This window comes from Rhagoletis pomonella, unplaced genomic scaffold (assembly GCF_013731165.1).
Source record: "Rhagoletis pomonella isolate Grant_MI unplaced genomic scaffold, Rhpom_1.0 Rhpom_scaffold_00001, whole genome shotgun sequence".
NCBI lineage: Eukaryota > Metazoa > Arthropoda > Insecta > Diptera > Tephritidae > Rhagoletis > Rhagoletis pomonella.
Genome location: NW_023458555.1, coordinates 60,708,610 through 60,729,822, shown reverse-complemented (window position 1 = coordinate 60,729,822; position 21,213 = coordinate 60,708,610). Strand labels below are relative to the sequence as shown.

Sequence of the window (21,213 nt, the reverse complement as noted above, 5' to 3'; positions counted from 1 at the left end):
ATATGAATCTCGTCGAAAATTTGCGAAATCAACTAAAAGCGCAGCTTAAAGTATCCAAGTCCGTCCATGACATGACCATGACATGAGTACATGACCTATGAAAGCAAACCAAGGATATATGGAAGGCTATACCTCCAGAATTTTTACAGTGATACAAATAAGGTATGCCAAATTGCATCCAGGAACTAAAAAAAAAAACAAAAGTATACTGAACATTGTGTAAACAATTCTTTTTTTTTCGTCAAATTGTCAAAAAGTTATTAACAACATAGGGAAATGTTTAGCTATTTGTACAACGATTTAGGGGTGGGGGCGGAGGGGGAGGGCTGTGGGCCCCACAAATCCCCCCTAAACGAAAGAGGATTGACGCCGCTTTATGAAAAGTCCCCCCCCCCCCCCTTTCCAACCCCTCCCACAGACCTCTGGGGAGCTGTTTGAAAATAGGGGAATTTTAGATTTTTTGCAAGGAAAAAACAAAGTAAAACTTGCGTCCGAAGAAGGGGGGCTGAACACCTTTTGGCTGCCGCCCCAGTGATGTCTATTTTGGTTACTGAGTATTTTATAAAAATATCTTGAAAATAAAAATGTATATACAAATTTATAATAAAAATTTGCAACAAATACCATATTTGTAACCGACATTATTGTTAAATTAGTAATTAAATTTTTGTAGTAAAGCGTGAACTGTTGTCTACAAGTGTGTGTAAAAGTTTTTTGATTCGATTCACGCGTTTGAGTACAGCAACCCAAAATCGTTGTACAAATTCATAAACAGTACCCAAAATATATAAGTGCAAAACTCTAACATTTGCCTTAATTTATATGTTTTATTATTGTTGTTGGATTGACTTCAATTCGTTATGAGAGAGGAAGTACAGGTGTACCAATAAGAATATACAACAAAAGTATGAATGTCGTCAGAACTTGGAAAGATAGCGGCGAATGATATAAAAAGCATTGCACCATGTTACAGATTTGCTCGTCACTGTAAATAGAAAAATAAAGAGCTAAATCTAGCTCCAAAAGTAGCAAAATGGCAACACTGCATTCTTGTTTAAATTGTGGTACAATTTATTTTATGTGGCAACCGTGACTCCTATTTTGTTCCATTTTCCATTCCAGCTCATTTCATTTTGAGTTGCTCCCTAAGCTGTTCAGTTTATTAATTTGTTTACGTTTTTAATACCAGAACTTCGGAGTATAAGTAATTTCGCTTTTAGTTAGTAAGCGGATTGAAAATAAAAGGTTAAGTAAGATTACAAATGTTAATTTTTTTTCTTCAAACCAATTGCAATTTCCTCTTCACATACATATGTTTCAATATCAGGTTGTTACAAGTGCCACACCTAGGTTGATACAGCAATTGTCTAATGCTTTTAAATTAGTTGTTTAAAATTTAAATAGGGAAAATGGTTGTTTTGGAGTCGTGCTGGTCGCCAATCATTTGGTCCAACTCTGTAAAGACTGGAAGTTATGCTGTTGCAGTATACACCGCGGCTTTATCGGTGGTACTAATCACATTGGTAAGCAAAGACAAATAATTTTACACAAAAAGAACTTGTTTTAATTCGAAAATTTCCCAGATTTCTTACATGCTGACCGGAGGAGAATCAGCTCAACTTTATTCTCCACTTTTTGAAAGCGATATAAGATATTCAATGCCTGTTTATGGCAGTATATTTATATTCTACTTTCTACTATTAATTGCCGCATCGTACATGGTGTATTATGGTATAAGGATAAGGTAGAAGTCCTAGAAATTCTAGTGGTGTGCTATATATGATTTGTGTTTTATTTGGATCTTTAGCACCAGAGGTTGGCTCTTACCTTGGCTCATTTTAGCAGGTATTGGAATTTTATTTCAATTTGTATGGGGGCTGTGGCTCATTGGTGGCTACTATATTTACGTAAGTATTTTAAACTTTTAATACATACATTTATAAGTTCTTAATATTATACACATATCATTATTATACTGTCTTTAGCTCGAACAAACGTTCTCCGCTCTATTGAACTTCTGTTGGACGGCATACAATGTAAATATATACCCAAGATACTAATTAAAAGAAACTTTAAATATTAGTCCCACTACAGGTTTACTGCTGGTTGTGCGTATTCTCGCAGTACCAAATATTTTTGGAAATGCAAAATCCTAATATTGTTCTCTTGGAGCCGTTTTGAGTAACAGTACAATCCAGACCCAGGTTCGGCGCTGGTTTCCAGTTCAAGTGTCAGCCGCATTTGACATTAACTATTTAAGTTCGCACAAAGATTTGGCCTTAAATCATGTGTAATTTTAAAGATCCACGAATGTTTTTTTTTTTTTTTAACGAAGAGGAGAATTGTATATGAAATTAAGGCTGAGTCCAAGTTGCAACAATGCAAAGCTTCAGCCTCATTTATTTCTAAACTATAATGGATGGAAATGCCCTATTTGCTCAACTAAGTTCCAATTCGGCATTAAGGGCCAGTTTTCCGGGCACGGTTGTGGTTTAAACTTAGTTTAAATGCTCGATATGGTTCGTTTAAACTAAGATTAGCCAAACAAATACCAGCCAGCTTTTCAATATAAACACAGTTTTGTAATCTAAGTTTAAACTGGTCCTTAAACGTAGTTGCGCTTATTGGACATCTCCATCAGTTGTTGATTAGATATAAAAGAGGCTGATACTTTGCATTGATGCACTTGGAACTCAGCCATACAGTGCCGGCAAATGATTGGAATCAGTACACAAATATTCGTTCCCACGACAGTCGGGTATACGTAACCGAAACGACCCAAATTTATATCTGCCCAAGGACTGTCACTAGAGCATTACTCCCCAAAAACTATGGAGAGGGTTTGTATGCTGTTACAACAAGTACTCGGATATTTATATTTTCAAGTTAATCAGATTTGTTTGTTTATTTTTTATGAGTAATTTTTGGGGAAAAAAACCTTCAATTTTTAACCGACTTCCAAAAAAGGAGGAGGTTATCAGTTCGTCGGAATATTTTTTTTTTTTCATATAAAAATTTAAGGGAACCGTTTATTTCTTCATGGTCCAATGCAGGGTTGTTGCGAATATTATTCCGAAATAAAAGTCCTTTCCGGATAATAAACAAACTGCTTATCCAAATTAAACAAGTTTGGTATCAAATGAGAGAGGATTTAAATAGCTACCAAACTGAAATGTCTAAACGAGGAAAGCCACATATTGAAAAATATTTCAATAAAAATTGTTAACTAATTACCATGGAGCACACCTTTAATCAGGTATTAGTATTACATTATAAAAAAATAATAAAAAATTAGTATTACATTATAAAAAAATATAAATAGAGGCTGTTCGTTATTTCTGTTTAAAAGCTATTTCAACCCTCTTTCATATGATAACAAATTTCTTTAATTTGGACAGGCGGTTTGTTTATTACCCGGGAAGGATTTTTATTTCGGAATAATATTCGCAACAACCCTGGTCTAATGATCGAATCTAAACCAAGTTAATATGGGATGCCTTCTGAGGTACCACCTTTCCTTAAAACAAAGAATTATAGAGATCGGTTAACGCGGTCTAAAGTTAAGCGGTAAAATACATAAAAAAAAATCCAACGAATTGATAACTTTCTTTTTTGAAGTCGGTTAAAAATATAGTTCATTCAATAACCTAAATCATATACATACATACATGAAAGTTTCAAACAATGCGTAAAATTCGAAAAAATTCAACAAAAGTTAAAAATTATCAAAATTTAAATTTTTTACACATTAACAATTTTTAGACCTTTTTTAAGTATGCCCTTTTTTGATTTCAGTATAATAAAGTGACAGTTTGAAGTCATCAAAATTGTTTTTTTGCTGTTAAACTTGAAAATATAAACATATGTATGAGTACTGTTTCTAATCACTGTACTGTACATACGTACATACATAATATGTACAATGTACATTGTACATACAAAGCCATATTATGTCTAATTAAAAAAAGACTACGAACATTCCGTCCATTTACATTTGTAAGCAAAATGTTAATTTATTTAAGACTGTCTTATCTCGACACTCGAATTCTGAATCTTAACACAAATTTTTTTAATAATGTAATATATCAAGATATTTTGATACATCAAAACCAGTAAGCTAATCTACTTAAGAAACAATTTTTATATAGTTTTAATGGTTATGACAAAAGCTACGGTATTGTTTACAACTCGATCTTTCTGATTGATTTAATATAGCACAGTATGCAGCTCTCAAGAAAAGAAACATATTAAAATGCGCTCCAGAAATGAAATAAATTTTCTTCTATCAAAATTTTTTAAATCGGTTTGCAGCAAGGCATGTCAAAAAGGTAGTAGCATTAGAGCAAAAACAACATTTTCGTGTATATTGTAGTTGCTTCTGGTATCGAAAGTGTCAAAAACTGTTCTAATTTTTACAAGCTTTTATTTAACTTGGTCATCCCGCAGAAATTTCGAATCGATTTTAAACTAACTTCCCGACAAGGTAGAGACTTGAAAATTTCAGCGTACTTCCAATCACGATGACAATGCAATTTAAAATATAAATGAATTCCCTATATGGTTCAGGAGTCTTGATACAAAGGCGGTCAAAACATAGTAAAATGTATGGCTAACAGAGTGAATTTGCCAAAGAACGTAAAACCGGTATAAAATTGTTGCCAGCTGCCGGCGGTAGTAAATAAGAAGTATAGTTGCAGGCGCTAGTAAGGAAATCAACTTCAACAGTGTTTAAATTGCCATACTGTTAAGTTTTAAGCACTTCTGTTAAGAATTACATTATTTGGTTTCCTCACACAGGGAGTTATGGAAATACAGAGATACAATAAAAGCCACGCATAATTCATATGCAGACATCTTAAAAGTGTACTCTTACATAGGTACAGTGACGAGCAAAACTGTAACATGGTGTAACGCTTTTTATATCAGCCGCCGCTATCTTTCCAAGTTCTAAAGACATTCATATTTTTGTTGTATATTCTTATTGGTACACCTGTACTTCCTCTCTCATAACGCATTAAAGTCAATCCAACAACAAACTAAATCCAGCAGACAAAATGTAAATTAAGGCATATGTTAGAGTTTTGCACTTATATATTTTTAATAACTTTTTGACAATTTGACGAAAAAAACGAATTGTTAACACAATGTTCAGTATACATTTGTTTTTTCCTGGATGCAATTTGGAATACCTTAAGTGTATCTCTGTAAAAATTCTGGAGATAGATCCTTGGTTTGCTTTCACAGCTCATGTATCCATTGGCGGACTTGGATACTTGGAAAGCTGCGCTTTTAGTTGATATCGCAAATTTTCGACGAGATTCATATCCGCGGATTGTGGAGGTCTTTTCAAATTAGCAAATTTTTGCTTTTCCATCCAGTCTTTGCGAACATGTGCAGTGTATTTTGGGAGATTTTTCAGCAGAAACTAATTTTTCGACTACATCTTGCAAATTTTGTTGAAATATGAACAGATACTGTTCCTTACGCATAATGCGTACTAACGGACCAAAAACATTTTTGAAATACAGCCCCAAATTATTATTGACCGACCACTGTGATTAACAGTTTGCCTTGCATAGGGTTGCCAGACGTACTGCTTTTGGGAGTAAACGTACTCCTTTTTATTGTAATGAGTACATTGTACTCCCAACAAAAATATCTGGAAATGTACTCCTTTCTTAGTTTTGTGCTTCTTTTGTACTCCTTTTTCCAGCTATTAATATTTTATCATATACAGGGTGTAAAATAATAACTGTTGCACAGGTTTTATTGAAAAATAAAAGGGAATTTTATAGAGTTTGCGAAAAAAGTAGTTTATTGTAAATTATCCACAGATTTTACTTAAATTTTATTAATAAGTTTTTAAATTTTAACCTTTATTTGCGTTTACCAGCGGTAAACACTTTGAGAGAAAAGCTCAAGGGGCATGCAAGTCTTCGCCGGTTACTTTATTACATATCGTCACTAGACACGAATAAAGGCGCGAGCTCAAAAAATGACGGCGAAAAAAGACGCATAAAAAACTTCAGCGTCAAAGACTCTTAACATACTTCGCCGAAGATTTTCATAAGCATCTTTTTTCGCAAAATTTTTTTACGCGCCTTTTTTCGCCGTAAAAACATTAGCGCGCCTTTATTCGTGTGTAGTGACGATATCTTCTGTAACCATAGGCTAATTTCCTCCATTTGGCTCCTTTATACTCCGGCTTTTGTCCAACATAAGGCCTCATACTCAGCAATCGAAAAGACTCGGAACTGGTGACTAGGAGGCCATTCATTCGACCAATCCTATACCTATACAGTTTTATTTTTTTTTTTTACAAAATCTAAGAAAAAATACACCTGAAAAAAGCATGTACTTATCTCCAAAGCTGGCAAATGGAAATAAGGATTAAAGTTTTAAAACTAATTAATAAAAGTAAACTATTTATAAAGTTAGCAAAAAATACTTTTTTTCGCAAAATCTTTAAAGGACTCTTATTTTTCGAAAAACCTTTGCCACAGTTATTATTTTACGCCCTGTACTTTGCCATTCATATTGTGGCAAACACTACTTAGTAAGTAAAGTTAAGTGTGATAGTGAAAAGGTGTAAGCATAGCCTTAGGGGCAGGGAGCTCGGGTATAAAAATCAGAAAAATTCTAAATTATAAAAAAAAAATTGCCATACAATCAGGAATAGCCTGGAATTCTTTTGTCGAATTTAGTTATTTATTTTTAACATTTATTGTTGCTTTGAAAAAGATTTCTATGATATCCGTGTTTGTTTGTACCTAAATAATGGTAATTTGTAACAATCAATTGCACAAAAAAAATAAAACAATAATTGTACTCTTTTTTTAAGTTCTGTACTGCTTTTTTTCTATCTCCGTTTCAGAATCTGGCAACCCTAGCCTTGCATGATGCGCTTAGGCTTAATTTGGATCTTTGATCCAATATCATGCCCGGCCATCTGATTGAAAGCGATTAATTAAGTCTTGCCAGACCAACAAACCTTCAATTAAATCTTAAAAATGCGTTTTTTATTGCATTCTGTAAGGCCTAACATATCCCAATAGGCAACGGGCCGGTTTTCGTGCTATCCAGCAAAATGCTACCATTCTCGCACATGTATTCTGATCAAAATAATCTTTCTTCTTTTATTATGCCTTTGCGTTCAATTTGACAATTCTTCACCTAGCTGTCTACTGATTTGCTTTAAATTTTAATACCTTAAGCGCTTCTGTAATAGTGGATGCAGCGCTACTTGCTACTATGTTCACAAGATATCGGACCGTAATATTTTTTGGCATACTTCCTTTGTCCTTAGTAACACTTTAGGCTATATTTTTTCTCGGTCTTAACATTTTCATGTTTTTTACCACTTTTCCTACGGTCCCGCCTTGCCGCAGTAAATCTATTGTTTACATTTATGTTTCCTGATTAACCATATTATTTACTGGTAATCGCTTCTTGAATAAATTACGATACAGAAAAGTCATCTGACTTCCAACTAAGTAAAAGATAGAGTAAAAGAGCGCAAAACTGTAACATTTGTCTTAAGGTGCAATCCCGTATTCCTCGGACTCGGACTAGTAAAACTGTCAAAAAAGAAAAATTCGCTCAGAGCGAGAGAGTAACATTGAAAAGTACGGGATCGCTTTTTAGTAAAAAATGGTAACTTCTGCCAACTTAAACATAACCTCCAAATTTTGGTTGTAAATTTTTGCTTATTTTGTATGTAAACACACTCAGCTCACACATGTAAATAACCAAAAATACTTTCAAATTCATTAGAATCCACTTAAACAAGTAATTAAATACTTTTCAACATGAATTAGCAGAGTGCACTTTTCTTTTGTTTACAATTTGGTTGCCAAACACACTACAGCTGATCGTTTGACACATTTACCAGAATTTACCAGCAAAAAATTCTCGGACTAAAACTGGTAACTTCTGACAGAGAGAACCGTATTTACTCTCTTTTTTGTCCTCTCAATAGTCAGGGAACAGAGTACGGGATCGATTTCCAGTAAAATCTGACTGATTCTGACTAGTCCGGACTCGTACGGGATCGCAACTTTAATTTACATTTTTGCCTGCCGGTTTTATTATTGTTGTTGGATTGACTTCAAATCTTTATGAGAGGGAGTAGGGGTGTACCAATAAGAATATACAACAAAAGTTGAAAGTCGGTACAACTAGGAAAGATAGCGGTGGCTAAAATAAAAAGTGTTACACAATGTTACAGTTTTGCTCGTCACTGTACTTCTACTATCGCGCAGTCGAAAAAATTTCAGTTAATACGATCAGGGTTGCCAGCTATACTTAGCTATGAAGTGCCATATTGAGGATAAAACAGTGCCAAAAAAGCTGTAATTCTTTTTAGTTCTTCTCATTTAGCATTAAAATTACAAACACATTTCTAAAACAAAAGTCCAATACAAAGTAAGTTACACCAGTTGTATACACCATGATAAAAACATAGCAAGGTAAAACCGTTCTCTCAGTTCGTCGGCCATGATTTTTTTTTTGAAGTTTGCCAACATTTTAAAATCATATAAAATTGAGAGGAAAAAAAGGAGTTGTTCAAAGTTGTTTTTGTTTGAGATTGAAAATGAGAATATGTGTGGCAGTTTGTGTGTAAAATTGTAAAATTAAATTGCTTGCAAACGTCAACAATTTGAAAAATTCCTCTCTTTTATCATGGTATACACCATGATAAAAACATAGTAAGGTAAAACCGTTCTCTCAACTCGTCGACCATGTTTTTTTTTTGAAGTTTGCCAACATTTTAAAATCATATAAAATTGAGAGTGAAAAAAGGGAATTGTTCAAATTTGTTGTTGTTTGAGATTGAAAATGAGAATGTGTGTGTCAGTTTGTGTGTAAAATTTTCAAATTAAATTGCTTGCAAACGTCAAGAATTTGAAAAATTCCTCTCAGTAGTTCTACCTTCCTATTTTTTGTATCATAGTATAATAATAATAGATTGGCGCTTACACATATGTTAGTGTTTGGCCGAGCTTCTCCTCCGATTTGTGGCGTGCGCCTTGATGTTGTCACACAAAGCGGAGGGACCTACAGTTTTACGCCGACTCCGAACGGCGATTGTATTTTTATGAGAAGCTGTTTTTCATGGCAGAAATACACTCGGAGGTTTGCCATTGCCTGCCGAGGGACGACCGCTGTTAAGAAAAAACCTTTTTTCTATATTTTTTGCGATGTTGCTTTGACCAGGGCTTGAACCCAGGCGTTGCGGAGTGGAAGCGCGCACTGCTTACCACTACACCACATCGGCCGACATATCATAGTATACACTATAGAAATTAGAAAATTTTAATTGACAAAAAGAAGTACACGCAAAGGATTTCACAAAAATGAATTGAAATATTATTATCCAAATTGAAAAATTAAGTGCCATTTGAAGTACGGCCAAAAATACGGATGAGAGCCGAATACGGGACAAAAAATAATTTTGGAAATTTTTTCCACACTGTTTTCCCTGAAACAGTATCTTTATAGAAACACAAATTTGTAGTATAATTTTCTCGAGATTTTTACCCCGTAAAATTTGTTCAAAAAATTCGTTAAATTTTAGTATAACAAAGTGCAATTTTAAGTCGGTAAGGTTTACCACTAATTTTTGGAATTTTTTTTTTTTTTTTGACGGTGTTACGCATTTTTTTCATATAAAGTAAGTATGTTCGGCCATTTTAACTTTCCTTTTATTAGCTCGCGATGTAACTATGTAATATTGATGTTCCTAAAAGATGCAGCGATTTCTATTCTCAAGTTACATACCTGATGACAGTACGAATGGCAATCATAATAGGGAGGTTTTAGTTTTTTTAAACTATAATTTTATTTTGAAAGAGAAGCAAATGAGCAGCACTTTCCACTCGCACTTTATTATACTCAATTTTAATGAGTTACAAAACTTCAAACCCAATTTTTTTCTAAAGATTCTAATTAAAAAGTTTGAAACTTTGGCGAAACATTGTAGAATTAATTTTTATAGTTTTCGCACATATGTAGTTGGAAGTTTGGTATTATATCTTTTTTGTTACTAAAAGAGCTTTACTTTCATCAAATAAATAATAAATATTAAATAAACTAAGGAAAAAAAGCCAAACTTACTAATATGTCGAGTCCTAATTTCTATTTTGGTCGCTGTATGTATTCCTCGATTCGAATCACAGGCATTCAGATTAGAAAATAAGAACTGTTTATAAAGAAAATTACAATCATATACCAACATCACTTAAAACTCGTTCATAGGCATGCCATTTTAATGAGCTGTTAAAGCGTCGGAACACCGAATACGGGACAAATACATTAAAAGAAATACAGAACATTTGGCGTCCCGTATAAAATAAATAAATTACCAGGACAATGGGTCAAATATAATTTAAAAAACTAAAACCTCGCTATTATAATTTCCATTCGTACTGTCATCAGGTATGTAACTTGAGAATAGAAATCGCTGCATCTTTTAGGCGTATCAATATTACATAGTTACATCCCGAGCTAATAAAAAGAAGGCTGCCCCGTATAATGCAGGACGGATGGTCACCGTAGCCAAAAATGGCACGGTTTGAGCCGAGTTGGCAGCCCTGTTTACGATGTGTTTCTTCTGAATAATGTTAAGGCGATGTGGATAACGGAAAATAATTGTCTAGAATTAACATACCGAAGTGGTCAAAAGGCTTAGGCCCAATTTCAGATGGCCTACTTAAGTAGAGATTGTTGATTAACTTTCACTATTCATTTTCAGATCATACATTTAGGGCCGGTTACTCAATGTCAGGTTAGCACTAATCTCCGGTGAAACATAGTTATCGACGTTACCGACTCCCTGTTGTATGCATGGAGTCAAACACGTCGATAATGATGTTTAACCGCAGATTAGTGTTAGCCACACATTGAGTAACCGGCCCTTAATCTGAACTTAAATGGCCAATATTGGCTATTTAAATATGAGATCTGCAACCCTGGGTTTGTACCAAACAACCAAATAATCAGCTGTTCAGCACAAAATGTAAACAAACAAGCAAATGCAACAAATATTTTAAGGAACATGCAGTTGATTGGCATATTTAAATAAAGTTCATCTGATAATGCTGTCGCACGAGGCGATTTTTCAAGGCAACTTTTGCGTTCAACTCACGCAGGGTTGCACGAAAAAAAATTGAATGGCTAAAAATATCAAAATATAAAAACATATCAAAATATTCGCCATAAAAAGGCGTTTGCATTGTTCAACTTTGCATTCTACTTTTGGTTGAACGGCCTTTCAACTAATCGCTTTCAACAAAGTTGGTCGCCAGCCAACATTTAGCCATTCAACGTTTTTTCGTGCAACCCTGCGTGAGTTGAAAGCAAAAGTTGAACGCGAAATCGCCTCGTGCGAGCACCCATTGAAACCCAACGAAAGCTAAATGGAATTTAAATAGCAATCCACAATTAAACTTAAGTGCCGTTTAAATATTCATTTGAAATTGGCCCTTAGGGCCCGTCGTTCAATGTCTGATTAACATAAATCGGAAGCTCCGGTTAAATTCAACAACTTCTTAATCGATCACATTCTATATGCATGATGTCGAAATCTTCGATAATGATGTACTGGTGATAGCCATATATTGAACAATGGGCCCTTAACTTAGATGAAAATGCTTGAGTTTAAGATAGACTTTACATTTAAAGAACCTTTCTATTTAAAGCAACAAAATAAAATCTTCATAAGAGCTGTTTTCATTATATAAATACAAATAAAATATGTAATGTAAAAAAAAAATATTTTTTAAAAACAAGCTTTTATTTAACATGTACAATCAAAGGAATAAAATAAAATAGTGTAACAAAAGTTTTTTTAGCAAAAGATTTTTAAAACTGCACTAATATGAATAAAATAAAATAAGTTAAGCTTTCGTCAAAGTTACCAAACGTCATTATGTGCATTTTACCTCCGGTTTGTGTTAACCGGATATTGAACTTCCCTTAGTCAATTGTTGTCGTTTGACAGCGTGAAACTCTGCAGTGCGTTTGCGATTCGGTTTCAGCGTTCTACGCAAAAATTTGTTAATCAAATAATTTGGTGTTAAAGACATAAATCTTAAAAGTGCTCTAGCAACGTTAAAAAAATTTAAATTTCCCGTGCATTCGTTTTAAGAGCGTACATACGTAAGAATATACGAATCGGCGATGTTTTTGAAAAACCGCCCATCGACCAATAGCAAAACCGCCTATTTTAGGCACTCAAATTTTTTATTAGAGCGAAAAAATGGTTTTTCTTCGAAGGCATTGCCTTGATAGACGGTATTTCTCTAGATATTATTATACAAATCTGTTGTTTTAGTAACGATTTTACGATTCTTATGCATAAATCTTGATGCCTGGAGTTCAGGGTTACCAAATCTCGTTTTTGTCACAATGGCTCTTTAGGCGGTTTTGCAACTGGTCAATGGGCAGTTTTGCAAAACCATCGATGATATGTATGTTGTAGTTCTAACGTTTTCACAGCTCCCCATGTTTTTCTTCATCTTAAGCACTTGATTTGTACATTTTGGCAGGTACAGAGTGGTGTTCGGAAATTTTTTTATTGAGCTGAACTCAAATTTCTAAACAACACCACTCTTTCACTGCCAAAATGCACAAATCGTGTGATCTTCACTTAACAGCTTTTTACAATGCTTTTCTCAACTTTGAATGTTGTATGTCCAGACCACCATCTATACTATAAATGTAGCAAAGCTATTTATAGCAAATTCTAGATATCAACCTAGTCTCCCTCTCTAGAACCTCCTCATAGGCATCATATCAAGGAGATACAATTAGAAGACTCTAGATGTCGCCCTGCCAGAAGAAGTTAAACATTGCGCCTAAATATATGCACTATTTGCATACGCTACAGCGGAAATGGACGACACGCCATTTCTTTAAATGAAATTGCTGCTGTACGTATGTATGTACCAGAGATCAGTTGCGGTGCATCGCATTTTCGAATACACCGCAACGACATTTATTTACTGTACCGCTCAAACTCTATAATACTTAGTAACGAAATCTACCGCCACCGTAATCACCGCAAGCTCAAATAATGTCGTGTTTGAGTGTTTTGTGCTCGATCAAAGCGTCGTTACTGCATATTGTGGCACCGCATTTTCATGTCGGCTTCGGCTATGCGATGGTATGAGCGGTCGTTTAAACATCGCATTACTTGCGGATATGCTTGTTTGAATGCGGTGCACGGCATTATACGATTGTAAGTGAAATAAAAAAGAATTGAATTAAAAAAAATACATATTACATATTTTGTGTATTTAAATTTGACTAATTGTTCATATTTATTAATTTTTTTGTAATATGCATACATACAAACTCTGTTGGCAACTTTAGCGATAAAATGCTCTTATAATGCGGTGCACCGCATTCAGCCAAGCATATCCGGAAATAATGCGATGTTTGCGATGTTTAAACGACCGCTCATGCCACCGCATAGCCGAAGTCGACATAAAAATGCGGTGCCACAATATGCAGTAACGACGCTTTGGTCATACAAGTTATCGCAAATACGAACGCGACAAAAAATGCGATGCACACAAATATCGCATTGCTTGCGGTGGCGGTTATACTTACACCGCATCGTTTGCGAGTATACTTCATGCTGATCACTGGTATGTACATATGTATGTTTATACAAAACGTGAACAAACATTTTGCTTGCATAGTCTTCTGTTCTCTTTCACTGCAAGTTGAATTATTCTAATATCTATTGCAAAATTTTGTACAGACAAGACTAAAAATTCTAGTTGGGTATTTTGCTGGAGTATAATTTGGGTTTATGTCTTTGTAGATGCGGTGTTGGTTTAGGGAGAATTCTTGGCTATAACGAGACTTTATTTGATGATGGATGAAATGCTGGAAGTCAATTATTTCTATTGTGGGGTTTAGTATTGTTGGTGATAAGCAGGCTAGTTTGGCAGCTTTGTCTGTGCTTTCGTTGCCCGATATCCCCACGTGTCCAGGACACCATAGGAGTTGGATGTTTTCGTTGTTGAACAAGTGATCGCGAATGGCGTTGATTAAGTCCCATTCGCAGTTAAAGTTGTTTTGTACGGTTTTTAGTACCGATAGGCTGTCGGTGCAAATTATTATTTTTTTGTGTTTGCTGTGTGTTTGGATTGCATCGATTTTAGCAGCCGCTTCTGTAGTGAAGATTGATGAGATGCCATTCATCAACTGTTGTTTCAAGGTACGACCTTGCATCTGTGTATACAATCTCATATTGAAGGCTTCGATATCTAGATATTTGTCGAAGAACAGCTGTTTATAGATTTCGGGTGAAGTTTTGTCCTTTATGAGTTTATCAAGGTATGTGGAACATGATTTTGGATTGAAGAGCCACGGAGGTGTCTTTTGTAAGCTTTTGGTCTGGGGTCGTTGTATGTTATGGTGGCTAGCTGTGTTTAGTATTCGGTGGATGGTCGAAGCGAGTTTTGGAGTTATTTTGCTTTGTATTACCTTTATAATACTTTGGGTAAAAGTTTGTGTATTGATGATGTGCATCTTGATTCTAACGTCGGTAAACCTGATTCGGTTAATAGGTTAGCAATAGGTGTTGTGGGAAAGGCGTATAAGCTTTTTCGGATTCCTTGGTGGTATGGTGGTTTCAAAGTGTTTAGGGTGGACTTTGGAGAGTTACCGTACAAAAATAATCCGTAGTCTATTTTGCTTAGTATAAGTGTCTTTGTGAGATAAGTGAGCGAGTTGGGGTGGGCGTAACTTTTGCCCGATAGGTAGCGAATCAAATTTCTTCTAGTGTTGATGGATTTTTTCATGTTTGAAATGTGTTTGTTCTAGGGCTGTGCGATTAATTGATTACTCAAAATTTTAATTAATCATAAAGTAAATAACTCAATTATTCGATTAATTGGAAATTATGATTACTCAAAAGTTCAGTTACTCGAGTAATCAAGATTTTTGATTAACCAAAAACAAAAATATTTGAGTAAAATGCTTTATGATTAATCAACATTTCGAGTAAAATGAGTAATCAACATTTCAACTCTTTACATATGTATAAAGTAGTTAAAGTTCCTTGATACTTTGAAAACAATGTTTCTGTTTGCAAAAATTAAAGCAAACAATTTTTTTCATAAACAGAATGTAAAAAAGAAAATAAGCTTTTTCCAAAGCAAACTCTATTAACGAGCAAAATTATTTTTTTAGAGTAATCATATTTCAAGTAACTCGATTAATCATCGTTTTGAGTAATCAAAATCTTGATTACTCGAGTAATTGATTAACCGAATAATTGATTAACCAACTTGCTCGAGTAATCGAATAATCGCACAGCCCTAGTTTGTTCCACTTGAAGTTTTTTGTAAAAATTACGCCCAATATTTTAAGCTTGTCAACGTAGTTGACTTGCGTGTTTTCGACTGTGAGGCTTTGTGGTGTACAGTTGTGTTTTCTGCAAACGTGTAGAACGCCGGTTTTTGAAAGATAAATTTTCGCTCCGGATAATTGGCCCCACCTGATGATTTCGAGAATGACTGAGGATAATGGTCGGTTGTTATCGTTGCTAGAGTTTCTCTTTTGTCATAATATACAGGTCATCGGCGTAGATGCAGTGGTCTAGCGATTTATGTTGGAGGATTATTGTGCTTAGGCGGTTAAAAGCTATTTGGAACAGTCCCAGTAAGAACCCTATCTGTTAACTAATGCGTAATATAAGTTTGTGTGAGAAATTCAAAAACTTTCCATCATTTTACATAAGGCTCTTGGAGAAATCTAACGCATAATCGTTTCACGTGTGAGCAGTTTTTTCTTTCTTTTAAATGTAATTCGCTATTATATTATTCTATATATATTTGTCTCTTTTCAATAAAATATTATTATGCGATTAATAACGCGTTATATAACGAAAATAATAGCATATGGATATGGCTTATATGCAAATGTGTTGGTTTTTATTGACAATTTTGTAAGTGTATTAGAGAATGCGTTAGGTCGTTCTTGCTGGGGTATTACCGAAAGGGGAGAACCTTGTGAGACTCCATTTTGTAATTGTTATACATCGGATAGTATGTTATTTGCTTTTACTACAACTCTTCTATTGAAGAGAAATGCTTTTATATATGCTAGCATTTTTGGACCGATTCCCCAAGACTGCAGTGTTTCTAATATGACGTGTGGACCGATTCTGTCGAAGGCTTTCTCGAAGTCAAAGGAAAGTATGTAAACGTGGTTTCTCGCAGAAAGGGCTTTAGATGTATAATAGTCTATGTGGAGGAGTGCGTCAACGCAACCCCGTCTTGGCCTGAAAGCGACTTGATTGGCAGCAATTAGCATCTTTGTTTCAATGTACCTGGTACAACAAACGTTTGGCGATGATTTTTTCTAATGTTTTGGCGATGCACGGCAAGAGTGATATTGGACGATAGCTAGACATGAAGGTTAAGTCTTTGTTAACCTTGGGGATGGGGACTATTATGGCGGTTTTCCAGGCAGAAGGCAGTGCCCCGCCATCGCAAATATTATTGTACAGTTGTACTAGTTTTTGATTGGTTGTGTTGGACGTGTTCCTAAGCATTTGGTAAGTGATCCGGTCGGCTCCTGGTGTACTACCCTTTGCTTGTTTTAGGGCTGCTATAAGTTCTGCATTATTAGTTGGAGTTTCGAGTGCTCTTGCTTGTGGATTCTTTGGAACGGGTGAAGTGATAGCCTTGGCGCGGTTCTTAGCAGCATTGAATGCAGGTGAGAAGTTTCGATCAGAGGAATATTCGGTCCATTCTAAACAGATTTGATTTGCGATTTGTTTTGGGTCGGTTATTAAACGGTTGTTGCTTTTTATAGAGAGTATTGGTGTGTGAGTGCTTCTATTGCTTAGTAGCCTGATCTGCTTCCATACTTTGTCAATTGGTGTGTTTGGGTTAATCGAGCTTGTGAAATTTTGGAAGCATACGTTTTTTGCTTGTTTTGCTGCTTTTCGGAATTTGGCGTTGGATTTTTTATAATGAATGAGGATTTCGATTGTAGGATGTCTTTTGAAAGTGTTAAAACTCTGCATTTTTTCGACCCGAAGCTGAGAGAGTTCAGTTGACCACCATGGTACTGTTGATTTCCTGTGTGGGCGTATTTGCGGAATGTGTAGGTTGGCAGCGAAGCGAAGGGATTTTATAAGTTGGGAAGCATCTCTGTTTATGTGTTTGGTGAACGCTCTTTTTTCTAGTTCTTCATCGGTGGTCTTTGCATAATTCACCCAGTCAGCTTTGTGCTGGATAAACTTAGGTATAAACGGCTGCGTGTAGTGAGTGTTCGAGAGGGTTATTGTTGTTTTGATCGGAAAGTGATCGCTGTTGTGTAGGTTCGATAGCGTGGGGGGGAAGGAATGATTGGGAATAGGGATGCGGAGCAGCAGGCGACGTCTACATGTGTAAGTTTGCCGTGCGTAGATAGGTGCGTGGGTTGTTGGTCATTCAAGATGCATAGGTTTTGTTGAGAGATCGCATTTTCGAAGAATATACCTCTGGTGTTATTAGTTCGTGAACCCCATAGCGTATTCCAGCTGTTGATATCGCCTACCAATATTACAGGTTTATGAGCATTTTGTAGTAAGTTATCTATATCTATATTTTGATTTGGTTATATATATAAGGAGATTACTGAAAATTTGAAGTTCAGTGTAACTTCAATACATATATTTTGGATAGGAGAAGCGATTGGAGTGTGCTTGTGTGGTATGTTTAGGGACACGAATTTCGATACGATACGATACCATATCGATACTTTTGGCATTCGATACCGATATTTTCTACTCGATAGTTTTGAAACGGTATTTTTTGGAATCGAGTACCAGAACCCTAGTATCGTATCGAATGTAATAAACTCACTGTTCAATATTATTGCATAGTCTTTTACTTTCCTACTAACTTTTGCAGCCCTGTAATGTTGTACTGAACATTTAATTGTTTTACCTTTTGCAACCCTGTAATGACAACCGAGAATTGTATTTTTTGTAATAAACTCTCTTGAATTCTGAATTTTTAATGAAAAGACACGCGGTTTTTTCACTCAACCTTAATTTTATAACAACGCTCGTATTACTATTAATGTCTTCGCAACACTCACATTAAAAGGATAATGTTATTAACAATTCTTCCCGATATAAATTGGGCTTTTAAGAGCAGAAATGTGTAATATAGTTAGGATTGCATGTGGTGGGATTTGAACCCGCGACTTCGGTGTTTTAAGACAACACCTCAATCTCTACGTGTTGTTACACAATATCTTATAGGGCATTCGCACGAGGCGATTTTTCAGGCAACTTTTAGTTGAAAGCAAAAATCGCCTCGTCCGAACGGCCTTTCAACTAATCGCTTTCAACAAAGTTGGTCGCCAGCCAACTTTGAGCTCGTTCAACTTTTTTTCCTTGCAACCCTGTGTTTGTTTATTGATTCCACGTGCACATGTATTGCATTTGACGCAAATATGTATGCACACATTTTCAGGTATACATCTTAACAAAAAGCATATTTAAGTTAATGGATAAAAAAGACATTTTCTTTGGATTCAGTACTAAAATTTGACATTTTAATAGAATTTCAAGTGCTTATCAAACCTTTACGAGAAGATTTGACCATTTATCTTAATATTATTCAATTTTAATTATTTTTTGTAAAAATACGCTTTATATTTTAAGAAAAGCCGTACAAATCCAAGGTTCAAACTTTGTGCAACATTAAAAAAACGTAGAAAATAAATAAAATAAAATAAAACTTTTTAATATACAACGCTTTTATAAATGGACCAAAAATTAGAAAACAATATTTCTTAGTCCCATAGAAGTTGTATAGATAACTTCTGATTTTGAAATTTTAGCAGAAGTCATTATAAACCATTTATGAGATTGAAAATGAAAAGCGTGGGGCGCATGTAATAGACATGAATTGATATGAAGGGTAATATATGTATGTATGAATGTGGATATATGAATAACGACCACTTAAAATCGATCTAAAATTTTTACTTTCTCTGTAGAAATTTTAGGTCTATGATTAGTTTTTTGATTTGGCCGTTTTATTATAATTTATTCGTTAATTTTGAGCTCCAGGCCGGTTATTAAATAAAACATAGATTTTGGTAGTTTTATTTATTACATTTATTGAAGATGGCTTCAGATTGAAGGCGAAATATCGACAGCAATAAATGTAATAAATAAAACTACCAAAATCTATGTTTTATTTAATACCCGGCCTGGAGCTCAAAATTAACGAATATTTTAGGTATATGTTAAGTAGTTTGGCTATTGTCAATTAAATCGAATGCTTTGTATTGCATGCGCTCCACATTTTTCGTTTTCAATCTCATAAATGGTTTATAATGACTTTTGCTAAAATTTAAAAATCAACAACGGGCCCTTAGCTTAGATGAAAATGCTTCAGTTTAAGTTAGACTTTACATATAAAGAACTTTTCTATTTTAAGCAACAAAATAAAATTTTTATAAGAGCTGTTTCCATACTAAAGGTTTTCTCAAGCAGCGGTGGTATGGTACCGCGCGGTATAACTCCGCATGTCGTCCCTACAAGAACAGTGATAGTCAATTGATTGATCATGTAATACTCACCGGTGATGGAGATCTCAATCAAGTACTTCTATCAGGGTGTCCAGATTGTTTAAAAAAAGAGCGCAATTTCTAAAAAAATCGCTAAAAATTGCCATTTTTTTATAAAATTCATGAAATCGATTTAACAAATCTTGTATTTTAAAAAGGAGATCTTGTTATAATATAGTATTTAAAACCAAAAACGAATATAATAACCTCAGACGGTGATAATAAATAAGACAAATCACTTATATAATAGCGATGTACAAACAATATTGGTTTCAACATATTTTGCAATAGGACTGCACAATTAATAAATTTAGAACTCATATTAATTGATTAAGCGCACAATCCGCCTTTAAGAGCTCTGCGCTAAAAATTAAATAACATCCTATAATAAGGCGAGATCAGCTATTTCCACAATTTCTTCAAAGTCACCTATAGTGTCTGAATGATTTACATTTCTGTTGTTGTCATATATTGAGCTATTCAACCTTGATAACATACTGTTTGATATTGGAAACGTTTTGCAGCAGAAACTATTAGCCTTCATATAACACTTTATTCGAACTATTGAATTAAGGCTTTCCAAGCTCATCCAATTTCGAATCTTAGTTTTTGTTGAATGCATTACAGAAAAAAGCTCTCAACAAAGCATGTGAGTGCGGCAAGGATCATAATATGAATTTACTTATATTTCCAAACGTTTTATTTCTTCAGAGTCGGATGAAATGGTTCTGAGAAAAGTTATTCCGTGGGAAAGCTAAGATATTTAAATATTCAGTTTCCGCTGATTTTCTTTCCTTCAAAGTCAAGTAGTGGATTGGCAGGTCCCTGAAACTCGCCCTCTTGTGATTCACACACTTTTCTGGTGACAAAACCAAAGCTTTTTTTAGAAGTATTTAATTGACTAGCTAATCGTTTCAAAAGTTCTTCGATTAGGGTATTTAACATTTTTGACAGTCTTTTAATATGCTTCTTAAGTCAAGTTTATCACGCAGTTCATTAGCCTCTTCTGTAAAATTATCGTGGAAAACTAAGTTTTGTATATTTTTATAATTGGAAAATTTTTTTTGGCGATTTCCTAAATTTTTACGCGCAAATACACAAAAAAAAATCGCCAAATTGGCTCGAAATCGCCAAATCTGGACACTCTGACTTCTATCAAATTTTTAAGAGCAATATGCAAAACGTGTGTACATGTTGTTTAGGCCAACGGCCTAAATTTGCTACACATTTTTCGACCCACCCTAATGTATAACATAACTTAATTATTACGGTTGCTGTCGAGCTGTTAACTATGTAAAATCTGCAATAATCAAACTTTCGTGAAATAAACAGTTCGACAAGCAACCGTAACTAAAATCAAGAACGGTTTACTTACTTCTTTTGCGAGTTTCCGAAGAAGAGGACGTCATCCAGCCACCAAGTTCTAGCATTTCATTTAAAGGTAACCTGTAACACAAATATATGCATATATGTATATATATATACACACCAAATATACATTGAATAAACAGTATTGTTGCTATTAGTTATACTAATACCAAGTTTTTTAATTTCTTTTCAATCAATTTATCATCGGTGCGAACGTGCAACCAAACCTTGCGAAAAGCGGTGCGCCGA

General features: G+C 34.6%; 1 protein-coding gene across 6 annotated transcripts in view; it reads left to right on the top strand.

Moving 5' to 3' along the window:
* The first annotated feature begins 1,116 nt into the window (after positions 1-1,116).
* The window catches only part of LOC118746823, a 59,904-nt gene continuing 39,807 nt past the window's right edge, over positions 1,117-21,213 (top strand). For 2 of the 6 annotated variants that reach the window (XR_004993897.1, XM_036480796.1), the window contains exons 1-5: positions 1,117-1,245; positions 1,328-1,523; positions 1,584-1,744; positions 1,808-1,907; positions 1,986-2,036. Coding sequence is in view for 5 of the 6 variants with exons in the window: in XM_036480796.1 (XP_036336689.1) it covers positions 1,410-1,523; positions 1,584-1,744; positions 1,808-1,907; positions 1,986-2,036 (426 nt within the window). In the remaining variant the exon portion in view is untranslated. Of the gene's footprint in view, positions 1,251-1,327; positions 1,524-1,583; positions 1,745-1,807; positions 1,908-1,985; positions 2,037-2,094; positions 2,330-21,213 lie in introns of those variants that run through there. The other 4 variants (XM_036480770.1, XM_036480779.1, XM_036480763.1 and 1 more) reach the window with 4 other exon arrangements.